The 21,053-nt window shown below is 42.6% G+C and overlaps 2 protein-coding genes across 6 annotated transcripts in view; one reads left to right on the forward strand and one right to left on the reverse strand.

The window, feature by feature from the left end:
- The window catches only part of SMC1B (structural maintenance of chromosomes 1B), a 44,432-nt gene extending 41,548 nt beyond the window's left edge, over positions 1–2,884 (forward strand). For all 5 annotated transcript variants that reach the window (XM_079975100.1, XM_079975102.1, XM_079975103.1 and 2 more), the window contains 3 exons: positions 610–679; positions 1,663–1,773; positions 1,993–2,884. In XM_079975100.1, the coding sequence (XP_079831226.1) occupies positions 610–679; positions 1,663–1,773; positions 1,993–2,118 (307 nt within the window). In that variant the 3' untranslated portion in view covers positions 2,119–2,884. The remainder of the gene's footprint in view (positions 1–609; positions 680–1,662; positions 1,774–1,992) is intronic.
- Positions 2,885–4,276: 1,392 nt separating this feature from the next.
- On the reverse strand, positions 4,277–20,361 carry FAM118A (family with sequence similarity 118 member A). Its single transcript, XM_079975395.1, has 9 exons — positions 20,280–20,361; positions 17,847–17,904; positions 15,569–15,821; positions 13,242–13,463; positions 11,771–11,899; positions 9,014–9,299; positions 7,896–7,928; positions 6,156–6,239; positions 4,277–4,889 (listed from the first exon to the last, which is right to left on the reverse strand). The coding sequence occupies exons 2-9, from the start codon at positions 17,891–17,893 to the stop codon at positions 4,861–4,863; spliced, it is 1,083 nt and encodes a 360-aa protein (XP_079831521.1). The 5' UTR covers positions 17,894–17,904; positions 20,280–20,361; the 3' UTR covers positions 4,277–4,860.
- Between the last annotated feature and the right edge of the window lie 692 nt (positions 20,362–21,053).

The raw sequence follows: 21,053 nt of genomic DNA on the forward strand, positions 1-21,053 counted from the left end.
CATTGGTAATTAATTGTTCCTTAATTAGGAAGTTTCTGATAGGATACCATTCAGGCAGTTATTTTCTGGCTTGACCTTATATTTTCCTTTTTCTAAAATCACAAAATACCACTGTACTGGAAAGGGTCTAGTTAAAGTTCCAGGCTACCTCTGCTTAATTCCCTTTTAGGTCTTGGCTATGGAGGTGGAAATTGCTAGATAATACAGCACTGTATTAAGTGCTATAATAATATAAATTTATTAAAGTGCTACTTTTAATTCCATGCTAGCTTGATACAGAAAAGTAATACTGCCTTGTTTAGATGGCAATTTGGTAAAGAGAAGTAGAAATATATTTCTATATTTCTGTACCACTGGCATATTATAAGGTGGGGGAGGCTGTATACTATATGGCACACTTGTTTTAAATTCTGTATTTATGGGGGATTTTGGCTATATATTAAGAAAAAGTAAAAAGAAGTCTTGAAATTCAGAATATGCAGTCATTAAAGTAGAAAGCAGGTGGTGGCAGGTGCACACTCCATTGGTGAAATTGTTTCTGTTACTCTTATAGGTACAATTGGACTAATTTACATTCCATTAATAATTGTGCTTGCTTTGTTGTTTCAGCTTTAGGCCTGCCCCCTTTTTTGTTTTGGATGAAGTAGATGCAGCGCTAGATAACACAAACATTGGCAAGGTAAGCTATCAGTCTCTCTTTCTTCCTAAAAGAAAAACAGCATTCCATCTCAGAAACGTGCCTTTTCTTTTTATATATGAAAACAATATTTTTAAGCAAGGGCAAAGAGTAAATAGCAAGCAAACCCTTTATGAAAGAGATTACACTGGATATGCTGCATATATCAGACACTATTTGAAATGGAAGGAAGCGAATTGCATCTCATGCTAATTCCCTGTTAAAGGAAGTTTTGATTGTTCACTTAAGAATCTTTCCATGCTTACCCAATGCATCTTAAGATTTACTAGTACTTTCCAGCCACAAGAACTGTTAGTTCTTGAAAGCCACTGTTCATTGGGATCTCAGGACTCCAGAAATTGTCAGTGAGTAGACATGCATTTGCCTAGGGACCAAGGCAGGTGTGAAGAACCTCCAGTCCACAGACCTAACCCAGCCCACTAGGCCATTTTGACAAACCCTGCCCATGTAAAGTGAGGTAAAGGCAGGGCTTGGCGAAGGGGCTTTGTAGCACTTCTTGTTCAGCTGGTTGTCGGGCGCTTGGGATGTACTGTGCAAGGGCTTTGCAGGCTCCTTTGGAAAGGAACCTGCAACCTTCCACAATTTTTTGACAGTATTAATCAAACCTCTGCTGTAGCCTATTAGCACGTGAGGGTTTTAATTAAGATCCCCAAATAGATAATAAATTATTATAATTAAGACCCTCCCATGATTTGTTCTGCACTTATTTGTTAAGCAACTTCTTACAATTCCTCCAAGCCATAATGGTGTGGGTTTTTAAAAATAAAATACTGTCTTAGTGAGTAGAGATATATTGCATGAGGAATTTTTATTCCAAACAGATTCTCTAATGTATTTTATAGCATAGTCTTGTATTTGAGATGTCTTGACAACAGTATGCTTACTCATTCTATAAAGCAAGTTTCTTTTCTAATCATTGTATTTCTGCATGTATCTAACAACCCCTTTTTTTTCTTCTCAAAAAGATATCAAGCTTCATTAAAGAGCAGGCCCAAGAAAAGTTTCAGATTATCGTTATTTCTCTAAAGGAAGAGTTTTATTCTGAAGCAGAAGCTTTAGTTGGAGTCTGGCCTGAGGTATATATATGCACACAAAACACACTCTTGAGTGATAGTTTCCGCACCCTAAGTGTTTCATAGAGAAAACAGAAACAGAATATGGCTACACTTCTATAGAATCAAATCCCTGGTGATTTTAAAGGGTTGGGTGGCAGAAATGCAAAGAAACCGAACACCTACAGCTTCATCATTATGGCCTGGTGTGCTATGATAACTCTTGATCGTTTCTCTCCTTAGCAAGAAGATACTATCTACAGTCAAGTACTGAGCCTGGATCTTACTCTGTATCGAGAGTCTGATGATGAAAATGAAAAGCAGCCGAAAGGCCGAAAGAGCTCTGCATTGAAATATGATACAAAGTGAATTTATGGCTGCGGGCTTTTTTTTAACCACGGTGTGACAGGTTTGAATGTTACTTATTAGAATTCAGTATAAAACTAAATTCACATATATTTAATGTGAAAATTGGTTGTTTAGCATTATATTAATATGCTTATTCTCTGTGGAAGTTTAACTGCTAAAATTTGTAATAGTTAGACATTAGATACAGTTTCCTGATGTCTCTATGAAAAAGAAAAGCTGCTGGAGGGGCAGATGGGATTGAATGCGGAAATAGTATTAATTATTTCCCCACCATTCTGTCCCATTCCCACCCACCCACACTTTAACTTCGCCACTACCTTGAGAGGTTTCAGATAGGTATTTGCAAGAGCAAACATGTGAAAAGTCATGGGGGTGCAATCTGGAATGGAAGAATGAGTAGGTAAACACACCCTATTAGCCACTCCTCAAAGTGTGGCTCCAGCAGTGTGTTCCTGTTTAAAACAGGGTCATGACACACAACTACATGTAACATCTGCATTGGCCTGAGTTATAGTTAAAGTTTCACACTTTTTTGGTGTTTTTGATCTGATTGTTATCCTTGGTCAAACAAAGACTGGGGACCAGTGACATTAACTAATAAAAAGCATATATAGACAACTAGAACCACTGACACTGGTCACTGAAGATGTTGTGCAACAGTTTCTTACACAAAATATTTCTTAGTGTTTCCATTAAATTTGTTTTGCTTGCATTTATATTTGAAAGTTGCTAAATAAACTATTCAATGTTTAGTTTCTAATTAAAACTAAGTTGTAGTCACTTCTAAGCATAGCTGCTAATATAAGTGGTAAACAGCTTTTTTTCATCTGGAACTCGTCAGAACTCAGTTCCAGCTCCTCTCAGGTGGGCGCCATTGCCATTCTAAGAGAATAATTGTTCATGGTGAGTTCTGGCACCTCTTTTTCTAGAAAAATAGTGGTGGTGATTACATTTTACACTGCAATTCACTATTGGTATTCTCAGAGATGCATATGTTATACACCTGCTTTTTTGGGGGGGGGGCGGGGGAGAATAGAAACTTTTCATGAATGATTAGGTTCAGTAATTCTACGCTGGGTGCAGTTTCCAGATCAAGAGGTTTGTGAACTACTGTGGTCAAGCTGTCTTACTTGGTTATCTGGGCCTTCAGAAACACCCCACAGGCTGCATTACCTGCTATTTCAGTTGGAGTGCAACCCCATCTTGCAACAAGAACCACTCGCCCACAGTGCCTCCATCATGCCAGGATTCAAGCTTCGCTTATTTCCCCTCATCTGTGCTAACACTGCATCCCAATAGCAGTTCAGATCCTACACAGCCTGTCCTGATTCAGATGTCTCCAGGATAGTGATATCACCTTGCCCCAAAACTCCTAATGACTGCTGCTAGTGGCTTCATATACTTATTAAATAGCTAACCACCAGGCAGTTAATCAATCTCCCAGTGCTACTTTCTGGACTTTTGAGTACAGTGGTACCTCAGGTTAAGTACTTAATTCGTTCCGGAGGTCCGTTCTTAACCTGAAACTGTTCTTAACCTGAAGCACCACTTTAGCTAATGGGGCCTCGCGCTGCCAGAGCACGATTTCTGTTCTCATCCTGAAGCAAAGTTCTTAACCTGAAGCACTATTTCTGGGATAGCGGAGTCTGTAACCTGAAGCGTATGTAACCCGAGGTACCACTGTAGTGTTACTTTCAAGTACTTCTGAACCACAGGTCCCCCAGTTCCCATGGCATGGAGCCGGTCCAGGATAATACAGTGGTCAACTGTATCAAAAGCTGCAGCAGTCAAGAAGCAAGTGCAAAGTCAGAACTGCAAGGTTGGAAGGGACCCCGAGGGTCATGTCCAGCTCTGCAATGCAGGAATCTCGTTAAAAGCTTCCATGGCAGATGGCTGCATTCTTCTTGTCATGCTCTCTGTAAAGGTCATCATATCAGGACAACTCAGTCCTAGCCCTGAATCCAGATTAGAATAGCTCTCTTCCCCAAGAAGTGGGTAATTGCTGGTCAGTAGCTACTGTAATAAAACCATGCTTTACACCGTTCTAACAAAGCTCCTCTACTAGTTTCATAGCTTTTACCTTCTATTTATGTCCTTTATTTTATGACATTTTGCTAGGTTTTTTTAAAATATACAGAAAACAACAAATATTTGCTCCTGGGTTTCACATCTTTTTATTAAAATGTACATAAATTAAAAACCCTTACTGTTCCCCACTGAAACCAAGTTTTTTTTTAAACTTAGAAAATGTGCAAAATCTGTTTATATTTGCAAGGGGTAGGAGTAAGCAAAATAAAAATTACCATTACTGCTGTTCCACAAATGTTTGCACAAGAGTTCACTCTGATGGGTAGGTTCTATAGCAGTTCTCATGCACTTTTCTCACAACTGCCCTTGTGAGAAGAAGATTTCTAATACTCACCTTTGGATTCAGACAAACAGAAACAAAATTAGTCCAATTCAAAGAAGGTAAAACGCTGTTTCACAGATTTATGTCAGAAGCTATCCTTTTGCAGTATTTCTTTGCTGAGGTAGTTGCAAATTGGTTAATGGATACCCTTAAAATGTACATATCCTGAATCGGTGTACAAGTCTGTAATAGAAAATCCATTCCTAAACAATTACTAAACAATGCATATAAATTTAAAGGGTCCTCTTGGCCGCTGTTGGAATCCTTATCTGTGATATAATCAGATGACACACTCATCGTAGACCACTGTTGTTCAAGTTACATTCTTGTATTCAGAGAGGGGCAACATCTTCGACACTACCTGTTTTTGAAAAAAAGTGTTTTCAAATTGAAAAAATACTATTTTCTTTTATCTAGACAAATTATAGAAGCAATGGGTATGCACAGGTGCCAGGAAATTCTACCTCTAGTTCTAAAAGCAGCTGTTTTAAAACTTTGGCAGAAAGGAAACTGCCTTGTAGCATTTCAGGTAGATGCTGATGCTCTTCTAAGGAGCAGTTTATCATCTCGTTGTGGATGACAAAAGCCCACACTTATGCTGAGATACAAACTTAATTCATAATTTATTTATCCCTTTATCTGCAGAGAAATCTGTTTCCATCAAGATAGCTCACATCATCAACAGCAGTTGGAACCGACTAAAGATCTCTCTGGGACGCAGGTGGCGCTGTGGGTTAAAGCCTCAGCGCCTAGGGCTTGCCGATCGAAAGGTCGGCGGTTCGAATCCCTGCGGCGGGGTGCGCTCCCACTGCTCGGTCCCAGCGCCTGCCAACCTAGCAGTTCGAAAGCACCCCCCGGGTGCAAGTAGATAAATAGGGACCGCTTACCAGCGGGAAGGTAAACAGCGTTTCCGTGTGCGGCTCTGGCTCTGGCTCTGGCCAGAGCAGCGATGTCACGCTGGTCACGTGACCCGGAAGTGTCTCCGGACAGCGCTGGCCCCTGGCCTCTTAAGTGAGATGGGCGCACAACCCCAGAGTCTGTCAAGACTGGCCCGTACGGGCAGGGGTACCTTTACCTTTACCTTAAAGATCTCTCTAAACATCTCCAGATTAGGAAATGACTACAGAGTTTGGAGATGCACGAGTTCTCCAATTGGTTCTAGATTGCTGGCACGCCACTCCCCTGTTTATATGGCAAAAATAAGATTCCCCACCTCTACCACAGAAATAAACATAGCAGGCTGTTGATCCAGGCAGGATAGTGTTTATGAAATCTGCACAAGGATTCCCCCCCCCCCCCCGGTAACTATTTTGGCATTTCAATCCACACTTTTATTCTCAAAATGACCATTTTAGGGTCTTACAGTAATAAACAAATATTTATTTAACCCAAATTAGGACTTGGTGATAACTAAGATGCAGTGCAACTTTCCCCATGGTGTGGCATGACTCTAGGCACATGTTCTTGAAAATATCAGCTGCATGCCCCATGACACACTATTTTTACACACCATGCATTTATTTAATTCTGTTTACAGACTCAAATATGTGCTGTGCACTGTTTGTAGGCTTGGAAACAATGTCCCCTTGAAAATAAAAATAAATGTCAAATAACAGCTTAGAATTACCATTATCTGCAAGCCTTGGTCTCTTAAGTTGGTCATTACTGCTCTCCCCTAGCCGTCTCTTGGCACAATCCACGCAAGATGTTCCTGTGAGAACAAACAGTATTACAAAATCGTACGCATGTAGTGAACATAAGGATTTTCATGAAAAGACTGGCTCCAACTAAGAACGTATTGAACTCCATTAGAATTCACATCATAATCCTGTGCCGCATGCCAGATGTAGGTAACCATTGTGGATGGAGGTCTGCATTCACCATTGGATAACCCTTCGGGGGTCGCACCAGCAGAGGTAGAATTTGCACCTGCATCCATTCGGCTGCGCATCTACTTTAACTTTTTTTTCCTTTGCTGCTGCTGCTGCCCAAACTGGTGGGGTTGGGGGCTTTTTCAGGTCCCTGAACCTGGGGGGTTAACCAGTTACAAAAGGTATGCCAGAGGGGAGATTTCCCTGCTGAATTGAATTCATGCACATTCTGGGCCCCAGAGGCCTGATCTGGCCTCCTAAGACCCCAGATAAAGGAGGCAGGAAACGGGAGTGGGCAGAGAAGGTTAATGTCCAGATTGCCCCCTCCTAACTTGATCTGCACAGGTTAGCTGAGGTGCTGGCCATACACAGCGCTGACAGGCATGCCCCAGAGGATTTTCCCCTTTGAATAGAAAAATGAGGTGCTTGTTTCAAGTAGTTTGTTTGACCAGGTAACAGTTTTATACAATTGTAACTGTTTGAAGTGGTACCTCAAAATCCAAAGGAAAATGTGTTAAAATTGTGGCTGTGCACAGAAGAAACACACAAATCACCCTTCAGTGGTATTACTCTAGGGTTCTCCTGACAGACACAACTTTGAGGTAGCCTTCAAGTGTTCCTGCCTTAAGCACTACGATGCTGAAACAAAATCTCTGAGAAACGAGAAACTTTCTTTCTTTTCTTTCTTTTTTGAAATGATTTTTTCTTTATTTTTTATGTATTTTATAACTTTGTATTTTTGTGTATTTGTTCTTGTTTTCTTTTATGTTTGTTGTTCTTCTAAAACTTAATAAAATATTTATTTTAAAAAAAAAAATCTCTGAGAAACACCTATACATTTACTGCTTGCAAAATTAAGGGCTTAAATAAGCCATAAACCAAAATAAATAAACCATAATAAAAGTTTACAAAACAAACCCTATTATGCCAAGGCAAAGTAGATAATATATTCAAGCACCCCCTGTCAGTTTATCAACTATATTTGTTCATAAGCTGAGGTGAGTCCTTGGCCATTTTCTTCCTTGCTTTCAAATGAAATGAAAGTGAGACCAAACAGGTACAAAATCATCCTCTTTTCTTTGGCCCCTAAGGACTTAGTTTTTCTAGCACAGCAATATTCCACGCTTTAGTGTACCAAGTAGTAAGAATGGCTCAATTTCCCCCAAATTGCAGTGGTGGTTCTAGCTGCTATAAGAAGGTGCTATATCAACTCTTTATTATGCAAATGTTTGTTAAATCTGTCAATTATAAATAAAACCACTAACTGAGAAGTTGAGGAAATGTGACAGTTTATCAATTTCTCTGAATACTATTGCCAGAGAGAGGGTTTATTATTATTATTTTACTGTTGTTGTAAAACAGAATATAATTACCCGAACTTTCAAACTAGCACATAATTTTACATGAGTGCAAAATCATACTATCCCAGTTCTTCCCAAGACCCACCCCAACTGAATATTACAAGGCCTGCATTCAAATTAAAAAATGTACTTAACCCAAAAGTGTTGTACTGTCCACCCGATCTGCATCTGGAGAAAGAATGAAAACTACGTCATGAACAAGATAGGATAGAATTTAGCTACATTCACTTTTCAGAGTTGCTAATAAACAAGGTTGCATCAAAGGCATCAAAGATGCACAGAGACATCTTATCTAGGACATTATTCACATGTGACTCTTTGCACACACAATATTATATAATGTAATATTCCTATATTATATAAAGCGGTAAGTTTCTCCATGGAGGCAAACCACAAATAATGATTTACATTTAACTTGTGCTTTTACAGGTCCAAGAGTCTACATCCTCAGTTCTGCAGTACTGTATCGTGATAGTATTTCCATGATAGAGTAGTCTAGATACTCTTGGGATAACAGAAAACAGCTCTTCTTCCTAGAACTACTGGGCCAAAGATGGGATAGGGCAGCATGGGGGCCACCTTCTTGAAAATGGGATATTTGCCCATTGGCAATACTTATTAACATGTATATTTTGCTGTATCCCAGGCCTTCCAAAATAAAAGAGCAAAACATTGTGGTACATGTGAAAAGCATCTTGTCTTAGTAGACCACAGGCTTAACATGAGTCAACAGTGTGATACAGCAGTAGCAGCCAAAAATAAGCTAATGCTATTCTAAGCTGCATCAACAGAAGTCTAGTGTCACCCTATTCTCATAGTCCCACCCTATTCTCCCTTGGTCAGACCACACCTGGAGTTCCGTGTCCACTTCTGGGCCCCACAATTTAAGAAAGATATTGAAAAGCTGGAATGTGTGCAGTGGAGAGCAACCAAGATGATCAAGGGTCTGGAAACCAAGCCTTATGAACAATGGTTGAGGGAATTGGGTATGTTTAGCCTGAATAAAAGGAATCCTAGATCTATAATTCTATGATTTGGCTATCATTTCCATGATTGTCATAGGCAGTACAGAAACAAGGGATGGTGGTTGCCACAGACGATTTTACAGATGAATGTGGTATCAGAAGAATGAAGTTTCACACACATTTAAAGCAATACCCTTTATTCCAGAAATATATGAAACTTAAAACCACTGGTAAATGGAGAAGAGAAAAAATGTTTTGACACAACATTTGACACACACACACACACACCTGGACTCCTCTGTTTGCAAATCTGAGTGGAGAGATCTTGAACATACTCTGGAAAACTTTCAAAGCAATTTCCATAGGATACAACTTTTATTCCATGTAGGAGCATATCTGCCTGGAGTTTAAAAAACTGGTCTTCATTTTCTTTAAGCACCAGCATATAATGTTCTAGATCCACCTTGTTTTTGACAGTGTACAGAAAGAGGGCCTGAAATATCTGATCACGAAGGGTTTCTCCACAGCCCACAAACAAAAATGATTTTGTCCGGTACAGGTTCTGCAGAGCCTCCTGTAAACAAGCAGTTCCTAAGTCAACATTAGGTCACAAATAAGATAAATGTTTAATTGTAAGGCAGCCTGGGCTCATAAATGGCCCCTTTCCTGATTGATAGTGGGCCAAAATTGCTTCCAGGTAAGGAAGTTTCCAAACACTTAAGACAATAGGTTTTCCTTCAGCTTGTCACTGCCACAAATGACTAATAACTGTACATTTGGGCTAGTAATTTTTTTGCAAGTTAGTATATTTGACGGGTTCATTACAAGGCTCTAGATAACATAACCATTTGCATTTTTATGCCCAAGGAATTTGGTAGTATAACCAGTTGTTACTTTTCAAAATATACACATATATTAGAAATATTTTTGTTAAGATGTCATGATCAAGAGGTTGCTGAGCCACTGTCTGCATCCACTTAATTAGAATTTCATTAGAATATTGTATAGTGGAAAGAATGGGTTCAAATCCTTCCTCAGAAAAAGAGTAGTCTATAGCATAAACTCACATAGCTCTTGTAAAAACTACATATATAACAAATATGGATGCTGAATGCAGGCCTGAGTTCTACCCTCTCACACTCCACATCTGCACTTCATCAAGGAGTGACACATACACTGGAATAAGTATCAGAAAAAGTTTTTTTAACAGTTCAAAATACAGTAGGCCTGCAACTTACATGGGGGTATCATGCACCCAGGCTTGCAGACTATCGCTGCCCCTTATTACTGTACGCTGACGATGCGGTGATCCTCTCTTATTCTCGAATCGGTTTGAGGAGGGCCCTTAAGATTTTTGCGTTATACTGCCAAACAAATTTACTTACTATTAACCATTCCAAATCTAAAGTCCTAATTTTTTCCAGGAGTCGTAAACTGTATAGATGGGAACTCGAGGGGAAGCCAATTGAACAAGTTTACAAATTTCAATATCTAGGAATTTACTTCCAGTATAATACGGGATGGAAAGCGCATATCACATATTTACAAAATAAGGTTAAAGCCCTTATCTATGCTCTATTACGCTTCTTCTTTACTGAGGGGGCTATGCATGTTCCATCCGCCTTAAAAGTTTATAGTGCGAAAGTGGTTGCAACTATGGCCTATGCGGTCCCTTTATGGGGCGCCTTTGTAAACCTCTTGCCTCTGGTGACATTGCAAAATCTTTTTCTAAGACGCCTTTTGAAACTACCCTCCTGTGTAAGCAACTCTGCCATTCGCCTAGAACTTAAGATCCCCTCCCTAGAGATTCTGATGTGGAGACATGCCTTTAATTATTGGCTGTCCCTTTGGCATAAATTGCCAAACTACCATCTTATTCAGTGCCTTTGGAGAGATGAATTCACCAACCCATGGGCAACAAAAATCCACTCCAAACTGTTGTCTTATGGAATCTCTCCTTCCGATATACTTAATTTAGATCTAATTACAGCTAAAAAGGTCATCAAACAAAGATTGGAGGAGGTAGATTTGCAACAAAATCTTACTGCAGGTGGAGGTACATGTTCCCCGATAAATCAGGGCATCACATCTATGTCCCAGATACCTCGATATCTGTCTACTTTATCGGCTGCGTCGCATAGATTCGCATTTGTTAGAGCCAGATTTAATGTGTTCCCCTCAAATGTTCTGAGCAATAGATTTTCTAATGGTAAAACCTCTGTTTTATGCGCATGTGACAACAAATCAATAGAATCCCTCTATCATATCTTGTTTAATTGCCCCTTATACATTGTTCCCCGATCAAGGATCCTGAGTTCAATCATTCTGGAAATTGCTGCTAAACCACCTGAATTACATCTAGCTTATCTACTCCAGGACATTGACTCTTATAGAACACTACAGGTTGCTAGATTCCTGATCTCAGTTCTTTCATATAAAAGACTTCATGGAATGCTGCATGACTATTAAAAATCCAGTAAACTCTATGCACCATCTTGATCTTCAAGGCCATAACACGGTACATCTAGAGATTGTAAATAATGTGAAAGATTATGCGATGAAATATTTTAGTTGATATTTTAGATTGTAAAATGCTATTTTATCTATTGATTTGTTTTACCTTGTGGGCTTATAGCCGAATAAAGTATTATCTATCTTACATGGGGGTAATGCTCTGGGGATCATGCCTAAAGTCAAAATCACACATAGTCAAAACCCATCGGGTTCAATGGCGGATGGAATTACTAAAGTCATTCCCCCCCCCAAACCCTGCAACTTTTTAAATTTGTTGCTGCACGTGTGAAGCTGAATGTGCACAAGTTCAATGTGGGCAAGTTGTGGGCTTGCTGCACAAAATTCCTCCTCACACACAAAAATATGTATCATATTAAATGATACAACATGGGCAACAGGGATTCATGTAAGGAGATGGAGGCCACGGAAGGCAAGCTCCCCAACAAGAGAAATATGCTTTTGAAGCACTTCCTGATTTATAGGCGACATAAATTGAAAGAGAAGAATCTCCTGGTTTCAGGGTGCACATACCATCACCTCAGGGTCTTGAGTAACGTCCTTATATCCTGAGGGATCCAACACCATTCCACAGGGATCAGCATACAGGCCGTGAATGTGAAGCACTCCATATTTGACGTGTCCTTTTGCCCATTGGAGAACCTGGAGAGAGCCAAACACTTTATTAATACTGCCAGGCATGAGGCAGAAAGGGGCTGTGCCTCAAAAGGGACATGTGATTTATTCATTTTGGTGACAGTACTATCACTTTCCTCATTTACTTTAAAAACAACAACCAAATCTGAAAAAGGAACCCACCCAAACTGCAGGCTGCAGCATTCACACATATTTCATTTGCTACCTGTTGAAGGCTTGCCGTTCTTTAGAGAATTGTCTAGGCTGCAACATGGCATTTGAGAGATAAGTTTCAAATTATTAAATGCAGAACAATATTCTGCAATAATGCAAATTCTACAATGGTATCATTTCAAACAAAATGGGGGAGGGGATAATCTGCAAATCAAAATATACATGTTTATTTTCCTTTTCTATTTTTTAAATGGAAAAATACAGCAATGTTCTAGAAAACAATAGGGTGAAAATGCATCCATCAATCCAGCTACCTTCTACAGAAAAATGTCAGTACAAGTTATCCAGTTATAGCCATTCAGATGGGCAACAGAATATTGTCAACCATGCCACTTTCTTAACCAGCTGTTTCAGTTTACCTGGGGCTTTCAAAACACCCTGTGATTTCACAGCTGACCTTTATTTCTACTGCAAAACATGCTGGATCCCTTGCGCTGCTATTCGTTTAGTTGTTATGATGTTATAGCAAGTCTTGGGTCTCATACCTGACTGCTTTGGGGTAATATAACACCACTGGATCCCACATTCACAAATCCATGGGCTCCTACTGGCTTGCTTAAAGAGTACGGAAATGCACTAATATAATAAGCTTTCCTAATTTGCAGCCAAACATTGAATTCTCTTCGAGCCTTGTTATTGCAAAGGGACATACTTCTTTAGCTACTTATGAAATAGGTTTTCTAAAAAAAAAACAACACTCTCCCAGAGTGAGTGCAATGGCTGATTGACATGCTTCTACAGTGTATTTGATTTTTCCCAATTTTTCCAACATATTCATTTATGTAAGAAGTCATGTAAGTAAAATGAGCTAAGTTGTGGGCTTACTGTATATTCAGCTGCTTTCAATAGCAAAAGAGACAGACAGTTATTATGTCAACAGTAATTCCTAGTTCGCCAATATCCAAGAACCAATTAGAGCAGGACTTTTAGAGCAGGAAAAATATTGCAGCTGCTCTGATTCTGTACCCCCAAATAAAGCCATTTTACCTCTGAAATACAGCTCAAACAGAAACAGTTGACTTTGAGGTGGATGAACCACCCTGAAATATATGGATGAAGGGTGGTATATGAATTTAATAACCACCACCTGATAAATTGCCCTTGTTAATTTGGTACAGCGGTAGTCTTAGCATACCTTGTCCTTATCCTTTAAGTCAAGAGATTCCATTGGTTTACTCTGCTGCTGACCAAAGATTTCAAGTAAGTTGTCATAGTTTGTGGTCAGCACCATAGTGCCTCTCTCCATTAGCCGAAGAATTGACTGCAGAACAACAGGATTCTGAATGTGTTGCTCCAAGTTATCAAAAACTTCCATTAGGCAGTCCTGAAAAAAGTTTGGCTTGGCATCTCCAGTGCGCTGCGGGAGGAAAGAGAAGCACAGAAGGAAGATATCTATGTAGAGGCCTTTGACAGCAAAATAAAAACTGTGAAAGCATCAAAATTCATGGGGGATAAAGCTATCAACACCTCGTGGCCCTGTTGGCTCTATTTTACCTTCACGGTCAGAGGCGCAGAGCCTCTGAGTATCGGTTGCTGGAAATCACAAGTGGGGAGAGTGCTGTGTTCAGGTTCTGCCGGTGAGCTTGTCATGGACATCTGGTTGTTTGCTGTGAGAAGAGGATGCTGGATGAGACAATCCTTTAGTCTCATACAGCAGGCTCTTCTTATTTTCTAATAGTGCTCATTTACATTACCACAAAGCCTGCACCATCTGCAGACTACCGGCCATGTCTTCTGGTCTGCCAAGGTCTGAAGTTGAGGTTGTGAGCGCACAACTTGCTGTAGTTGAGGATGAGGGGATAGCAGAAGGCTGCGCATTATGCTATGCTACAAAAAGTGTTTTTCCCCCCTGGGGACAGTAAATAGTAACTGCATGCCAGGATAACTTTTGCATCCTGGTGGAACTGTAACCACTCTCGTCCACAGACAAAACAAGAAGGAAATAGAGAGCTACGGCTCACCACATTAATATACCTGAGGTAAGTATATAACCTTGTCCTCCTGAACCATTTCAAATAGCCCCTGCTTCGCAACATGCCTTCCCCCAATTTGCCCTGTGCGAACAGGACGGCGTAAAAATGCAAAAATGGAGAAACTGCCAAATAGCTTGAAGCAGGGCATGGAAAAGACCCACTTAAGCCCAAGCAGTGACTTAAAGAGGCTAGTGCCAGTGATTCAGTAAAGGTAAAGGTAAAGGTACCCCTGCCCGTACGGGCCAGTCTTGCCAGACTCTGGGGTTGTGCGCCCATCTCACTCAAGAGGCCGGGGGCCAGCGCTGTCCGGAGACACTTCCGGGTCACGTGGCCAGCGTGACATCGCTGCTCTGGCCAGAGCCAGAGCCAGAGCCAGAGCCAGAGCCGCACACGGAAACACCGTTTACCTTCCCGCTAGTAAGCGGTCCCTATTTATCTACTTGCACCCAGGGGTGCTTTCGAACTCCTAGGTTGGCAGGCGCTGGGACCGAACGACGGGAGTGCACCCCGCCGCAGGGATTCGAACCGCCGACCTTTCGATCGGCAAGCCCTAGGCGCTTGAGGCTTTAACCCACAGCGCCACCTGCGTCCTCTAGTGATTCAGTAAAGGTAAAGGTAAAGGTACCCCTGCCCGTACGGGCCAGTCTTGCCAGACTCTGGGGTTGGTGCGCCCATCTCACTCAAGAGGCCGGGGGCCAGCGCTGTCCAGAGACACTTCCGGGTCACGTGGCCAGCGTGACAAAGCTGCATCTGGCAAGCCAGCGCAGCACACGGAAACGCCGTTTACCTTCCTGCCAGTAAGCGGTCCCTATTTATCTACTTGCACCCGGGGGTGCTTTCGAACTGCTAGGTTGGCAGGCGCTGGGACCGAGCAGCGGGAGCGCACCCCGCCGCGGGGATTCGAACCGCCGACCTTCCAATCGGCAAGCCCTAGGCGCTGAGGCTTTTACCCACAGCGCCACCCGCGTCCCTGGTGATTCAGTACTGAAGTCCAAATCTAATATTTCTTGGTTGCCTTGAACCTGAGCAGGAACCAAACCCCTAATCACAAAAACTGGTTCAAAAGCAATAGTTCAATAAACAGGTCAGGACAGGAGGGACCTTAGAAGGGCCCCTCTCTTTCTCCATCTTCCAACAGAAAGGCAGGCAAAGCTGGCCTAAGTATACAAGGTCAGCTACCTTATATCCAGTGCTATTTTTCTAGAAAAGGAGGTGCTGGGACTCACCATGAACACCTCCCTTGATCTCTTACAATAGCAATGGCGCTCACCTGAGAATTGCCTGAACTAAGTTCTGGTGTTTCCTCAAACTTGGGTCTCCAGCTGTTGGACTACAACTCCCATCATCCCTAGCTAGCAGGACCAGTGGTCAGGGATGATGGGAGTTGTAATTCAACAACAGCTGGTGACCCAAGTTTGAGGAAACGCTATTGTATGGTAATAATGCGCGTCCAATATTGTTTGTTGCAAAGCTATAGTTATGTGCTTACCGGTGACATCTTTCTGATGAGGTCATGTGCCACCACAAGCAAGTCTCGCTCTTTGACCACTTTTTTGCGGAATTCAGCCACATCCCCTGGGTGTAGCACCTCCAGCTGATCTGCGGCTTCAATGACGGCTTCAATGCAGCTTCGCCAGGAGCACAAAGCTGGAATTCCTGGTGCTACAGCAGCACTCACTCCCGTTCCAATCACTAGCAGGAGGTCTTGGGGCTGCTTCCGCACAAGGCTTTTTAAAAATTTCCTGGGGAGTAGAAGTCAAGCAGAAATTCTATTTATGGCCGCAGCTGACATAGCCATATTTTGTTAATCAACGGCATAGAACATTACCGTATTTTTCGCCCTATAGGACGCACTTTTTCCCCTCCAAAAATGAAGGGGAAATGTGTGTGTGTCCTATGGGGTGAATGCAGGGGGGAGGCAGGCAGGAAAAGCTCCCAAAAGCCGCACACAAGCTCTTGCGGGCTTTTCCTTAGGAGGGACAAGGGACTGACGCTGCCAGTCAGTCCCTTCTCCCTCCTCGTAGAAAAGCCCACAGGAGCCGCGTACTCCTTAAAGGGTGCGCGGCTCTTGTGGGAGGTGGGGGTATTGCCATAGCCCCGCGACCCTCTCCCAGCTGGAGAGGTGACGCGCGGCTAGGGCAGGAGCCTCTTCTGTTCCTCCTCCAGCTTCCCAGCGAGGCGTCTGTCCTGCAAAGCCGGAGGAGCAGTGGAAGGGTCTTCCTCTGCATCCCAAAGCCTGCATCCCGACTTCGCGCTGGGCTCCCACGGCTTGCGGAGAGCTGCCTATTCTGGGGGCTGGGGTCAGGGGAAGCTCGGGCTTTCCCCGACCCAGCCCCGCACCTGGGGGGAAAAAATAATTCCCCCCCCCTTTATTTCCCCCCCCAAAAAACTAAGTGCGCCCTATGGGGCGAAAAATACGGTAATTAATCAAACTTTTCTTTTGGAACTCAGCAGAAGTTCTCAATATGGTGTCCATGGTTCTCCCTCCCCCCCCCATACAATCCTCACAACAACCTTGTGAGGTAGGTTAGGCTAAGAGATAGTGACTGGCCCAAGGTCACCTAGTGAGCTTCATGGCTGAGTGGGGATTCGAACCCTAGTCTCCCAGGTCCTAGTCCAGCACTCTAACCATTACGTTACAAGAAAGGAGATTCCAATTAAACACATGGAAAAACTTTCTGGTAGCAGGAGCTGTTCAACAGTGGAACAGTCTCCCTTGGGAGCTTGTGGACTCTCCTTCCTTGGAGGCTCTTAAGCAGAGCTGGGCTGGCCATCTGTCATGGATGCTTTAGCTGAGATTCTTGCATTGCAGGGGTTGGGCTGGATGACCCTTAGGGTCCCTTCCAACTCTATGATTCTATGATCACAGATGCCAGGCATCAACTGGGTTCCTTTAAAACCAGGAACCTTTTAATTAACTGTGGAAGGGAACTTAGCTGAACAGGACTGAAAGGGTGGAAGCAGCTTTAGTGTGGAAGAAATCGCAGTTCCTCATCCTCTCCAATCAGTACAATCTCCCAGAGTGTGCACTGCCTCAAGCTCACAGGAGAAGAGGCACAACAGAAGTATAATAAATAAGAATAACAAATAAGAATAAGATATTGGTAGTAGTATGTATGCTTTCATATTTCTAGGAAAATACTTTTCATGGGGAGGATATAGATTTGGTTCACATTTAAAGCCCCATTTATCAAATCCACATTCTCTGAAACAGTACGACAAACAAAGCCAACCTTCAAAGCACACACACACACACACACACACACACACACACACACCATGATTCGTGATCTTTTGCCAGGTCAAAAATTATGAAACCGCTATCACGATCTGGACTTCAAACTGGTTTTGGATGATATATCGATACATTTCCCAGCCCTAAAAATAACATGCAAAAATGCATCACATTTGGGGGAAATGCTTGCAAAATGTATACATTAGTCAAAACTGCACACAAAAATGTGTTTATCAGAAGAAATGTGCACAAAAAATCTGACCAATTTTCATGAGCATTTAAAAAAATGCAAACTGCTACAGAAATATGGACAACAGAATTTAAGATTCATAAAATGAGAAACTGAGGGAAGCGACTCTGAGAGATGTTTCCATCCCTACTTTTGGCACTTATAAAATGTAAAAGAGAGTTCTCCACACAGAATTGTTGTGGATATAAAATGGAGAGGCTGTTCCAAACATTAAAAGTATCAGCAATAATCCTCATGTACCTAAAAGTTTTCTTTAAAAAGGGTTTAAAGAGTTGTTTTCACCTTGATTTTTGTTCACTTCTATTTGTAGCTCTTTCAGCTGAATCCATTTCGCCAGCTCCTGTGAAATAACAATGCAAGGATTCAATAGACTAATTACAGCTGACACATTAATCAACTTTATCAATATATTAACACATTTTGGACCAATAAAAAAATTGGCTCCAATTAATCAGGTCAACTTCCCGCCCGCTATACTTGCAGGAATCAAGCCAGCCTCTGTTAGGTCACAGCACTCAGCCAGAATGATGGGGTGGACATGAAAGGAACCCTGGCATATTTTACAGAGACGGCAGCAGCAAGAAAACTAGGTTCCACTTGCAACCCTTCATTGTTCAGTATCCTCAAACTGCCACAGCCTACTCTTGAGGAGCCATGGCAACCTAGTTTGTCTTCCAGAGAATCCCTTTCTGCTGCCGTGGCTTTTGGAACATTGGGGCGCCCCCTTGGTTCACAGGGTTCTTCCTAGACTTACTGGGTCTGTCAGCACACCAGGCATACTGAATGTGCACCCCAGGAGCATTCCCCATGCTCTCCTGCAGGCTGCACCTTGCAAGGAACAGATCAGCAAAAGGGGAGGGAGAAACAAGCCACGTTCACTTTCAGAGACATTTGCCTGCCCCTGCTGAACTTCTTACTAGCCGGTCCCTGGGAAGCTTCTGAGAGGGACGGCATGCAAGGTCACCCATGAGGCAAGGTGAGGCGACTGCCTTCGGTGGCAGGATCCCTCAGGGCAGCGGATCCGGCCTCCAAGGACTGCATCACCTGCTGTTGCCACAGTGGCAGCAATGGCTGCAGCCCGCTCCTTGGAGGCTGGATCTACAGTCTCCTTCGGAGCGGGCCCACCCTGCCGCCACTAATGCTGCCCCTACAGTGGTCTCCCTGCCACTCACCCCCTGGCCATAGCTGCCCTCTGGAGACTTTACAGTCCCCTTGTCCCCAATGTTGGTCTTTACACCCTCTCCCTTCAGGGGGGCACCATTTGGGGGTTTGCCTCAGGTGCCAGAATGTCCTGGGCTGGCCCTGACCCCCACAGCCCCACAAAATGCAGTTTGGAAGCCCCCGTTTTTCTCAGAGGGAGCCTGATCCGGACCCACCAGTGATCCTCAGGGCCACATCCTGCTCCCTTGCCTCTCCTCCCCAAGGATGCCTGGCCTTCTGGCTGGAGTAAAAGCGGCCAGGAGATAATAATACAAGGGGGGAGGAGGAGGGACGGACTTCTTCCTTTGAGGGGAAAGGGCCAGATGAGCTATGGAAGGGAACTAGCAAGTGAAAGAAAAGGTTAATGTTTAACCAAGGAAACCAACAGAAAATGGAGTAAGAGAGGAAAGATCATTTAAAGAGAATTAAGTGAAGATAAAAGGACCAGGAAGGAAGGATTAAAGAAGCTGGTGGGATGGGGTGGAGATAAGGCGAGTGGAGTGAGGAGAAGTTACAGGGGGTGGGTAAAAAACTTCGGGTGTGGGGATAGGGGAATATTACAAAGAAAAGAACCCTTATCCACTTTGAGCACCCAGATCAACAAATGCTGCCTAAAATGGTGTGTGGCCACAGAACAAAAATGCCTGTTCTTAGTTTAAGGAAAGCTGAATTACAGAACTCCTTGCCACAAGGAAGACGCTGTGCCAAAGAATTCAGAATTTCCATATATGGATTACTAGATAATGAAGTCAGAAATTGCCAGCTGGTTGTGCCAATGTCTGTCTCCATCTGACACCATTTTGTGACTGGCTCTGCCTAGGCAGCACAGGTGTGTGTGTGTGTGTGTGTGTGTGTGTCTGGTGCCCCTCAGTAATTTCCGGCCATCTCAAGTCAACTCTGGGAGTAGAAAGTCTGAGAACCTCTGCACTACAATATAGAAACATATTGACCTGGAAAATGGAAACTAACCTAAAGGGCATGTAACTGTTTTGTGCAGAGGAATTTATAGCCACTCCCAACATCCACACGTCACTGCGTATCATGTAGGGTCGCTATTTGTACTTCAGCCGTGCCCTTGTGCCTTTAATAGCTCCATGCCAGATGAAAATCTGCCTCCAAAACGTTTCCCATCACTGGTCTGTATGCTAGGAAAAGCTTCACTTGCTAAGTTTGTGTTTTGTTACACTGACGTTAAATTGACACAAGGGCCTTCCAGGGGGGAAAGTTGACAACCATAATATGGAATATTTACCTGTGGCTAAACCACTTTGGGATTTATGGGGGGGGGGGAGTTTACAATCAAGAGGTGTATAAATTTTGTGAAATAAAGTAAACCAATTCCTGACTGATCTCTCAAGAAAAACTTCACTCCTCAATAAATGCTTAGACTTTGATCCTAACTACATACACTTCAAGGGAATTAAATGAACAGAAGTTAATTTACTGACATTTATAATCCCTAATGAATGGTAATCACTTCTGAATAAACATTATTGAAAATAAAGGAGCAAATACATTTAGGATTGAGGTGCCAGTCATGATGTCCTGTTGTTGAGGCCTTCATTTTATGTTTTTTCTCATAACACACACTTCATAAATTGATCACAATGACCTAAGTACATGCCCATTATTACCTCATTGATCCTTACTGTTCCAATACCTAACAAGTGCAAACCGGTGTTTCATTCTATCCAAAACAACCCCAAAGAAAATCTCTACATTAAACTTTCATTTCAATTAAATTAGTTAACAGGTTTCTAACAATACTAGACGCCAGACTGAACGTTGTATTCACACACAAAAACCTCCCACAGACATTCCTTCATCCTGTTCCCTATCTGGCACAGAAACGGCTGTTTTGCTTGGCGAGTAAAAATAGCAGACATTAGAGGTGCTATTTTGACCAATGACCGCCTGTTATTTGACCTCAAGCAAGGCTCTCTGGTGTCTCATCGCTAAGCTCTGAGGTCACAGTTACCAGGGCAAAGATGTCAAGGCAAAGTAAAAAATATCCGGAATTGCACCTTAAGGAAGCAGAAACAAATAAGCAGCAGCTGGATTGAAATGTGTGTCCTCCTTCGCCTCAAGGGATGAAGACACAATGAGGTGCAAAAGAGAAAGAGAGACAGCTGACACACTGCGCTCACTAGAGAAGCTAAGGCAAAGAGAAGAAGAAGAGGCGGATGGATGGCCTTTCAGATGACTTTTTCTTAGCTGAGAAGACCTAAGGGGAAAGTGCCAGTAGCTAAACTCAGTGGGTGCAGTGAAAGTGGATTAAAGGATTCTGTC

Source organism: Podarcis cretensis (genome assembly GCF_951804945.1).
Source record: "Podarcis cretensis genome assembly, chromosome: 5".
NCBI lineage: Eukaryota > Metazoa > Chordata > Lepidosauria > Squamata > Lacertidae > Podarcis > Podarcis cretensis.

Coding starts and splice junctions, on each gene's coding strand:
- FAM118A (XM_079975395.1), bottom strand. CDS start 17,893: ATGGATTCAGCTGAAAGAGCTACAAATAGAAGTGAACAAAAATCAAG. Junction 9,300..11,770: donor CTCAAGACCCTGAGGTGATG/GTATGTGCACCC, acceptor GCTTGTTTACAG/GAGGCTCTGCAGAACCTGTA. Junction 6,240..7,895: donor GGACAGTACAACACTTTTGG/GTTAAGTACATT, acceptor TTGTTCTCACAG/GAACATCTTGCGTGGATTGT.